Source organism: Gymnoscopelus microlampas (assembly GCF_963454915.1).
Source record: "Gymnoscopelus microlampas genome assembly, chromosome: 14".
NCBI classification, from domain to species: Eukaryota; Metazoa; Chordata; class Actinopteri; order Myctophiformes; family Myctophidae; genus Gymnoscopelus; species Gymnoscopelus microlampas.
In genome coordinates, this window is record NC_139951.1 from 1,565,584 (window position 1) to 1,576,686 (window position 11,103).

Sequence of the window (11,103 nt, forward strand, 5' to 3'; positions counted from 1 at the left end):
AATCCAAGAACAGAACAATGTGTGCGGGCTTGGTTGTGGTCACTTTGTCTTGATGACAGCTTAAGGTGCTCCTCAACCCTATTAGCTCATCGTGGGGTCCTTCAGAATTGCAGTCATTGCATCCATCCACCTCCACATAACCCAGCTAACCTCAATTCTGGACCTCAGCTATTGAGTATATATTAAACATATGTAATCTGTTAAATGTGTTTACCATACCCCAATATTAAACCAACTCAGTCTATCACTCCCTTGTACATAACTAGATTCTCGTGGGGGCGGAACCCATCCGCTGCGCGGGGCTTTGTGTTTGTTGGTCCCTCCGTGTCCCTTTCTCTGTGTCTGTGTTGCTGCAGCACAGAGTGGGCAGTAGAGATGGGATTTATGTCTCTTTGAAGGGAGGCGGATCGTGGGGTTCTGTTCCTTTCAAAGAGGCGTTGTGAATACTGGCTCATTTGTGGCTCATGTGTATAGTATATATATTTGAAAAATGTATATAAATATGTATGTATTCATGTCATAATAGTATGTATAGTTATATTGTAGATATAATGTATATGTTAAATATGTGTTATGTACTTTAATACAGCATATACAGTAACACGGGCGCCCTTCCCGCTAGCTCCCTAGCCAACAAAATCGTTGGATACAAATGAAAACATCGCGAACCCCTTTGAAAGAGCCGTTGTAAAGACTGTGTCATTTATGGCTCATGTGTATATTATATATTTATTTTAAATATATTTGAATATGTATGTATTTATATGTCATAATAGTATGTATATGTATATTATAGATATAATGTATACATATGTTAAATATGTGTTATGTACTGTAATACAGCATATGACATTATGATATAATAATGTATTATTATATTTGATGTTATATAATATATAACATCATTAATACAATATAGAACTAAGGGTGCTCTATTTTATGATGTCACGTGCGCACGCAGGCATGTGCACATAGCCACTCAGCTCAGTGCAAGTTGTAATACTGTAGGTATGCAACATGTGATTATTAATGTATTTATGTTTCTTAGTATTTTGTTGCATTGTTAATTTGTTGTTTTTGTTTTTGTTTCAATTAATCAATTATTTTATTTTCCTTTTAGTTTTATATAAAAGCCCTTTACATAGACTCACCCACACATAAGTAGTTAAAATAATCAGACAACTTGTCTTTGTCTTGTCTCAGAGAACTGGGTCCTTTGCTAAGCGATCCCCTTCACACTCTGCAGTGCAGAGACTGTTGTCTCTCATTGTGAGAGGAATGTACGCATTCAATTCAAGTCCGTGGCTTTTCTCCAGTATATCCTAATGTTATGCGAAGCAGCCACTGACGGCGCGAACCTGACAGGCTATTGTTTAAACTTTAAGGTGTTAACGACCGCCGCTGACGGTGAGTGCATGTGGAGCACGCGCGAGCCCCCCAGCCCCCACAGTGTCAGAACTAGCACCCCCAACAGCTCTGGGGACTACATAACGCAACGACTATTTGCGTTAACTAATAACGTGACGCGTGACCTTTTCCCATTCAGTTAGAGTTACTGTGATTGATATTGGTACGTTACTTGTGTTACGTTATGTGATCCAAATGAAGTGTTTTATGCAAAGCAGCCGTCCTCTCTCTGCCTGTCATTCAACAGGCAGAGAGCGTGCAGCAGCCAGCAGGCTGAATAGAGTGGTTCCTCTCAGTCTAACATGATGAATAAGTGAAAGTGGTAGAGAGGACGATGATTGGTTAACGCGGGGTAAATTGTCAGGTTAAGCCAATCAGAGACAGAGTTGGGCGGGGCTCACTGTCTGTTAGAGGGCAGTGTTGCCATGTCCTGTTATTGTAAGCGACTTGTAATCGACTTTGAGCAAGCCTCTATGGAGGCAAATGGAGGAAAATTCACAGACCCTATTGCTTATTTGGCGCGCGCAACCTGGCAACTGTGCTGACAGCTAGAACTAACCTCGCGTCACCAGTCTTTCCAGTTTCCACCTCGGAGGAAATAAAAGGTAACACATATGGTGTACACGAAATATTGTCCGCCTCGCGGTGTTAGGGTCTCGCTGGGCGGTGGTCAGCGATGACGCTAAGGAACAACATGGCCGACCGTAATGTTGTGAGTTTGTGTTGGCCGCAATTAATTATGCTTCGAGGGGGCAGATGTGTGCTGAGCAGTGAGAAGTAGCCTACAGACTGTGTGTAGTAATTATGCGCGTTGTGGCTTGTGTTGTTAGTGACATTGATATGTTGTTTTTGTGTTTATTCCGACACAGTGACACAGGGAATTTATGGGTTTTGGGTTTTGCAATGTATTATAGGATACCTTATACATTGTATAAAAATCTTTTCCCCCCACCTTTGAATATGCTTCATAATTTCACTTTGTCTATACCCGCATAATAATCTCAATACTTTGCTTTTGCATGCTGTAACAATGCATTTGGGACATTTAACTATTTTAAAATAATTTCCAACACGGTACTCCACACAATTCCATTTAATGGAGAACAATGAAAAACAATTAACGATTACAAATATTCAAAGATCAAACACCAAAAAATAGACTGGGGCTTTAACATCAGTGGTGGGAAAAGTGCTTACATTTTGTACTCGGTTAAAAGTACCACATCAATACCACAGTGTAGAACTAATACCACAGTGTAGAACTCTGTCACAAGTAAAAGTCCCGATATTCCAAAAGTATCGGCATCAAAATATACTTAAGTAGTACAAGTAAAAGTACTCATTATGCGGATTTCACAAGTTTTGAAAATGTAAACAAATCTGCCATTTTCAAATGGCTACGGCTGAAGTGGTTAATGTATGTTTTATAATAATAATCCAAATCTACAAAGTAACAAGTAAATATAAATTTCCAATAATTGCAGTGGAGTAAAAGTACAATATCTGTCCTGACATGTAGTGAAGTAGAAGTATTGAAAATTGTAAATACTCCAGTTAAGTTAATGCACCTCGAAATTGTACTCAAGTACAGTACTTAGAGTAAATGTACTTCTTAACTTCACCACTGTTCACCTTTTTTTTTTTCAACATGTTTTTTAGTTTGTCGAACACGTTGTCTGCCGTCTGCTCCTCCCCCGAGGCAACTGGATCTGAAAGACATAAGAATATGGAAGCGCATGATTTAAGTTAAAATAGGCAAAAACAAAATCTGCAGGCAACTTTTCTTACGAATTCTTATCAATGCGAAAAAGAATCCTCAGCTATACATGTGTGGGTTGATGGTTACTCAGAATAGTATATCGTCTATCAGACACCTGGATTAAATGGCTACCGACTATAGACATGATAAATGACCTATTTAACCCATTAAGGCATGAACTGGCCTAAGAAGCCAATAAGCCACACATCGATTGATTGATCATTATAATATACATGCTGTGAAAATGCACATGGCTCACCCATCTGATCACTTATAAGGTGTCTTTAGAATTGGACTCATAGAAAGAAGTCCAAATGGTTTAAGGACTGACCTTTGACAGCTGTTGGCACTGAGGATGCTGGCTTCGGCTTCTTTATTGGTTTATCAGAGTGATTCTGCTTGTGCTTTCTCTTCTTTGTGGTTGCTGGACCTGAAAGATAGATAAAAGATGTGTAAGAATATGGAATGGAATACGTGATTGATTTGAAATGTGATAAACACATTATGCAAACTATGCTGCGGCAACCTCATTAATATAAGTAACTGGAAACTGCATTTTCATGTGTATTAAACAATTCATTTTAAATCCTTTTTATTGTTCTAAAATAAGTAGACCAGAGGTTGGATCAATTCATTCAGGCATTATTGGTTTTCCTTGCCATTTAATATGGCAATATAAGAAAAGTATAGACCATTTACCAAATGTTCTATTCATTTGCTAATACAACTTAAATTAAGGAAGGATACTGTTTGTTTCCGTACAAGAACACATAATTACTGTATCTTGAATACTCAATACTGACCATCCACAGCTTGCACCCGCGCTACAGTTGAGGTTTCCAGCTCTGAACAACACTGACCGCCTGGAATGAGAAAGATCAGACACTTGATTTAGAATGTATAATAACAAGTCAAGTACATAAGGAGACAATGAATATAAAAAATACATTGCAGAAGAGAATGGAAACACAGTAGGGCTTCCAAGAAGTTCCGACCTACAAATGCAGTATTCAGTAATCACGGTTTAATTTAACATACTGTAAGACAAGACAAACAACTACCAAGTTTGCATTTCATTTTGGATGCTACTGCACACTCAGATGCACTTAAATGTTTACATATTGAATACTGACCATCCACAGCTGATGGCACTGTAGCACTGGCCTCATTACCTGGAAAGAGGAAGATCAGACTCTTACATGTAGAACTACATCTGACAGAAATACACTGTGCTAATTCAGAAAGTAACATTGTTAATATCCAACTGTACATTTGTCAGCGATCGAGAATATTCAGCTGCAAAACCTCAATCACATCAAATAATCTTTATAGAACACACAAACCACCTATACTTAAGTTGGTTGACCAGGGTAATCGCTGTATTTATTGCCCTCTACACCAAATCCCCCAGAAGAGGAATGCTAGGGTTCAAGTGGTTAAAGGGGTGCCACACAAAATAAACATACCATGTAACACAACAACGTTGTATATTGTCCCTTCACCCAGTTGCTCCAAATCAAGAGGTGAACCTATTCCAGATAACACAAAATCTTAACATGTTAGAACATTTTTGTGTGTTTACATTTGATACAATAAAATACAAGACAATGCAAAAAGACACAACATAGAGTTAGAACACCCTATGTAAGCACAATATATGTTTTCTGTGCCCGCGTGTGTATATGTGTGCGTGCATGAGCCATGCGCGAGGGAATAATGATGGTATACAGTCTGAAAAAAACCTATACTACAGCACTGAATCAATACATTAAATTCCTCAACACAGCATGAAAAGTGGGAATATTATACAAGTCATTCACAAGCAGATTACTATTTCCCATCTGGGTAGTGTTAACAAAATCCTAAATGCATCGTTAAGCAATTTTTTCAAATTGAAGATACACTGTAGTTGTATGGGGGTACAATATGACCAGAATAAACCTCTTAACTTGATCAGAACTTGTTGTTTCATGAAAACATAATGTCTTGTGCATTAAGTTTGCAGCACTAGCACTGCCGCAGAACATTATCATGACCACATGAGTCATCTCTGATTATGTGGCCCAGATATCTGACTTAGTTCTCAACATGGTCTAGGTTTTAACAATCATAACACTGTTTTTGGAGTTATTCTTATGTCATACTGTACACCATAGCAGGAGCACATTCTCAGTAGTTATTGCAAACCAGTAGTAGAGGGAAACATAATGACAAAATCATCAACATAGGTCAGATTATTAAGAGGCATATTATCTCCCACCTACACTTGTTTAGCCGTTTTGACAGATCATACATATACAGATTGAAAAGTACAGGTGACAAAATGCCTCGTCTCACCCCATTAGACACTAGGAAAGGTACATATTTACTCATATCACATCTACCTTGCCTGGTTTGATGTGTATACTATTATCATGTGCGATACGTCCCTGTTGTGGTTTCGCAAATAACTAACAGCAAATTGGTTAAAATGCCTATAATACTTTCCCAGGTCCCAGTAGTGTGTTCACATACATGCCTTGTTTTGACCGAAACCATATAGTATTCATATGAAACTAGCCTGATGAGCTAACTCTCAATATGGCTCACACAAGATCCCAATAGCAGACAGCCTCTCTCACACCTCTGCGCTTTGAATGTTTGGAAATATTAAGCTGTACACACTACTCTAGCCCTCTGCAGCCACCTGCATACCCCAGGTTTTATTTGTTTGCAATGTGCAATGAAAATTGAACACTAGGACACAGAGGCCAATATTAAACTAAGCAGTACATTTTAACACTGGAAAAGCCAGAAGCACATTATGCATTTTTATTTAAATGACAAATTATCTGATCATTCCCAACAATAGACATCAGTGTATAATGCTTCTGTTGATGATAAACATAAACCAGTATAGAGACATGTATAGACATGATAAATGATTATTTAAGACTGACCGTCCATCCCTGTGAGCTCTACCACTGTGTCTCCTGTGAGCTTTACCACGGTGTCCGGTTGCTCAACTGGCTCCTCAGCGCTTTCCATATCTACTTTCTTCAAAACAAGCCTCTACTGCAAACTTTAGATGTAAATCTTAGCCAATCAGGATGGAATATGAAAAATCTAACACATCCGCCTTGATCACATGACTATAGAGATCATGTGTACCGATTTGCGTGAAATGTGGATAAAATCGTTAGGAGTAATATAAAAAACATGTTTTACATAAGCCTGTTATATCAAATGGCATTTCTTCCTCGCCCTAATGGGAATGTGCGTGCAAAATGTCACGGAAATTGCATGCTGTGTTCATGATTTGAGGCATTTTGTTCAAAACGGAGCACTCCTGCAAACTTTGGAAGCCAATCTTAGGCAATCAGGATGGAATATGGGAAATCGGATAGATCCGTGTTGATCACATGACTATAGAGATACTGTGTACCGATTTGTGTTATGTTTGGACAAGGGTAAAATCTGTAGGAGTAGTATCAATAAATGTGTTTTGCACATATCGGCCTCCTGGTGGCGCTATAACGGGCCAATCTGAAACATTTGGGCCAGAGGTTCTGAATTGGCATCCAGGGAGTGTGTGTGCACAGTTTCACAGCGGCCGGGCCAATGGTGCCAGAGATTAGCTGCTAACGGACGGACAGGACGGAAGGACGGACGGACGGACGGACAGAGGGTAAAACATACTCTCTCGCCAAGCCTTTCGGCCTGGCGGAGACAATAAACACGCATACCACACACAAATGTGAAAGTACTGCATCCGCTTACAGCAGCTAATGCATGTTACACATAGGAAAATTCTAACATCACCTAAATCAACCATTCAACCTAGTATAGACATGGTAAATGACTACATAAAGACTGACCGTTGACAGGTGTCGACAGTGCCATAGCAGATCCCTCGGCACACTGGTTTACTACAAAGACAAAGAGTTTTTTCACCACTGCAATATAGACTTAAGACGTTTCACTAATGCAATGGAGAAATAATTCTGACGCAGACACACCAACAAGTCAACTAAAACACCACTTATAAATGTGAAATTACTGAAACAGCTCCTCGGCTCCTTCTTTTTAAACCAACTTGGCAACTTTATCATTCTTGCCAGTTATGTTGCAGCAGGACAGTAGCGCTATGCCCATGATAAACTTTCTGTGAAATGTGTACGCAGATGTGCAGAAAAACCTTACTCATGTTGACGTAAGCACAAGGCGGTACTATAGTTTGTTTCAGGGTTGAAGTTTATGAAGTTTCAAGATTACTTACCTATTTCAAAAGATACATTTTCAGCATCTTTCAAAATGTTCCTCATTTGGTCCGCTCCATAATTGTTGGCCTTTTTGAGTTCTAGGCCAACAGGAAGTCCAGTGACTTTGAGGTACTTGCCGTCCTTGGCTTTCGTGTAGGGTACCGAACCCTCACCCCCGGCATCCTCTAAATGACACAGACGCCATATCAAAATGTAAACATTAACATACACAATATTCTGCATATTCCCAATGGCAGATAACCACTCAGACAGACGATGGTATAATGGCTCTTTGATTGGTGACTGCATTCAAACAGTCTTCTCCAGAAAGAAAAAAAACAGTAACTAGCACCAAAATACATTAAAGATGGCAGTGCAAGTGCATCTACTGTCCAATCCGGCACAATGTCTGTTCCAAATAACTTTGAGAGTCCGTTACTTGACCCTGGTTTCCTACCACACACCAGGGTCTAAGGAGTAAGACCACCTCCTGCAGATGTGCTGGTTTGATTAACTCCACCATACAGATCGCTTAAAATAACTAAACCATACAGATTGGTTAATAATAATGACTTTATAAAGAGGTAGTTCACTCAAAAACAAAAAACAGTTTATAAAGTCCAACTTCTGTGCCTCGCCATGCATGTGTGGCTCAACCAGAGCTCAGTCACACGCTGTGCTAGGAGTGTTCTTCGCTCATGCATCTGATCACTGAACTGGTTTATACAAGCTATTGTCTTTTGCTATGGTTATATTCCGACACTGTAAACATAATGACACAGAAATTAAAAAGATACAGTACATATAAGCTGAAATTTGGAGTTAAACATATTTTTTTTACGGTTTCACTTTCATCAAGTTTGATCCCTGTTTGCTTGCAACGCATTAAACACGGGAAGAGCTTTGGCTTCTAAAATCGCTGTTAAGGATGGGGCTATACACTAACCAAAACTATGAGCGCATTAAGCGCAATCTCAGGATAAGTAAATTATTAATTCAAAGTTGTATTTGGGTGAACAACTCCTTTTAAATAAATCCTTGTGACATATTACTTACTGTATTTTTGATTGAAAAGGGCTGTCACCTTCTTAGTGAGTTCACCCCTGGAAGGTTTGGAAGCTGAGAAGCTATCTCCTAGGAAATGCAATGGAGAAGAAAGAGAAATAAGAAATCTAGTAACTCCCCCATAATGTCTGGTTCATCTGTGAGAATGTATGTCTCTACCAACCTGTACAATACACAGCGAAATCATTGGCTATGCCGGTTGAGTTGATAAAACCCTTTCCTCCCTCGCTACAGCTCTCATGCAGTGCTGGCTGCAGACAGTAATAAGCAGGGGGGCATTAATTATTCTAGGGGGGGCACCTGTCTGTCCCTCGCGCACGCGATTTTTTTCGGTTATTGGATGGATATTTTACTTTTTTGGGGTGTTTTGTAACTCTATTTCGGTTAATTCAGTTAATTTACCTTGCCCCTATATGCACCAACAACAAATACAATTATAGCATTATAATGTCTTTAATGTAATGTCGGCATTGCATCTCCACAGGCACAGACTCCACAGCGGAAGAAAAAAAAGGCAGGCTATACTGCGCTGCGCTGCGCTGCGCTGCGCTGCTTAAAAAAAATAAAAAAAATAAAAAAATCTGGCCAATCTGAACTGGGGGGGCACAAAGTCTAATCTGGGGGGGCATTGCACCCCAATGCCCCCCCATAGGGCCGACACTGCTCTCATGTACAACAAGTTGATTCAAAGTTGGGTCAAATGCCAGCACCAATATCTCGACACCCACCGCATTCAGCCCGGACACCTTTAATGAAATTTTGAACAAAAGAAAACATGAAATAAATAGTAACAGGGCTGGTCAAAATGCCTTAAACCAACATAAGTATTACACCGATTGAGGTTACTGATAACCTTAGCATAGGTTTGAAATAACCCCTGGTTTATAATATAAATTCTGTTTATATATGTATTGCGTGTAAAATGAAACATATGTATTATGTGTACAAATGAAACAATATAACAATATAATGTGCGTGCATTTGCATCAAAATTACTTTGTTTAGCAAGTAACTGATGATGTGATAAAGCCAAATTATGACGATTAACCACTTAAACGCCATTCATTGTTGAGTAGAGTCCCTCAGGGAAATGTGCTCATTACTTTTTAGATCCTTCTAACAGACAAATTGTGGTGGAAATATTACCCCTCCCCAACATTGTTTGGCAGATGTAATTACATCACCATGTCCTATTGAATAGCCAGATTAGCAAAGATCTCTACCTAGTGATTCGTCTGGTGACATATACAGTATGTCAATGTAAGGCCTAAAATTGGGTGGAAACAATCTGGAACCAAAAAATGCATTGCAGAACCAAGGAAACGAGTTTAGGGTGTCTGAAATTGTCCAAAATCTGTTACATTTCAGCACAAGGAAAAATAACTGTGGTCTGATGGATCCAAACAAAGTTGCCTTTAGTTATAAGCTCATTAAAACTTTTCATTGATTAAATATTAATGAAACCCAACCCACAGACCAAAACATTTTTTGGGAATTAAACAAATGGCGAAAATAGCCAATCTACAAGCTCATTTTGCGTGACATTATTGTATGATTAGGAAAGTAGGAAATGTTTTAAAGAGATAAAATTAAATAAGGAAATGGAAGTGAAGTCCTAGCCTATTCAAAGAATGTATATTTCCCCAGACGTATCAGTAAGCGGAGATCTGTTATGTTTATTCCAAACCTCTAAGTCGATCTGCCTGTCTGTAGAGCTAAGGGGCTTTGGGGGCGCTGCAGCGTTTACAGCTGCAGCGCTCTGCCGGTATGTGCACTGTGTCATTAAAACTTTTCATTGATTAAATATTAATGAAACCCAACCCACAGACCAAAACATTTTTTGGGAATTAAACAAATGGCGAAAATAGCCAATCTACAAGCTCATTTTGCGTGACATTATTGTATGATTAGGAAAGTAGGAAATGTTTTAAAGAGATACAATTAAATAAGGAAATGGAAGTGAAGTCCGAGCCTATTCAAAGAATGTATATTTCCCCAGACGTATCAGTAAGCGGAGATCTGTTATGTTTATTCCAAACCTCTAAGTCGATCTGCCTGTCTGTAGAGCTAAGGGGCTTTGGGGGCGCTGCAGCGTTTACAGCTGCAGCGCTCTGCCGGTATGTGCACTGTGTGGCATCATCTAAGGATGACCACTTAGAGGCCGCCTCTTTCAAACTATTGCTAGTGCCTGAGAATGGAGGGAAAAAGCACATTTATGGGTGTCTATGGAGCGTTAGTTTGACATGTTAGTACATGACAGTGAAGTCATGATAGTTTGACAGACAGAAGCATGACAGAGAAGTCTGAACAAAAGTAGATTTGAACACGGACAAGATAACTAAGAAATACTGTATGGGAAAAACGACAGGGAACAGTTCAATTTACTTATCAGTACGATGAACAAATGGCTAGAGATTTATAGGGCTGGGCAATACTGTATCTGGTATCTATCCTGTGTTTCATGCTTACTTTTTTATCCTATCGTTTACACACCCCATGAAGCCTTGAATTCATGGATATGTTTTAGTTTTTGTCGCATTCCTAAACCAATAATTTGATGACCGGCGGAGACTCAATGGACACTTGAGATTCCACCGGTCATCACATTATTGGCTTAGGAATGCGGCAAAA

At 39.2% G+C, this 11,103-nt stretch overlaps 1 protein-coding gene across 1 annotated transcript; it reads right to left on the reverse strand.

Moving 5' to 3' along the window:
- Positions 1–2,828: 2,828 nt before the first annotated feature.
- On the reverse strand, positions 2,829–6,193 carry LOC311059598 (uncharacterized protein; the record flags this gene model as incomplete). Its single annotated transcript, XM_084077602.1, has 6 exons — positions 2,829–3,116; positions 3,498–3,596; positions 3,970–4,029; positions 4,300–4,338; positions 4,633–4,695; positions 6,106–6,193. 6 exons carry the CDS (start codon positions 6,191–6,193, stop codon positions 2,989–2,991), a joined length of 477 nt encoding a protein of 158 aa, XP_083933728.1. The 3' UTR covers positions 2,829–2,988.
- Positions 6,194–11,103: the final 4,910 nt, after the last annotated feature.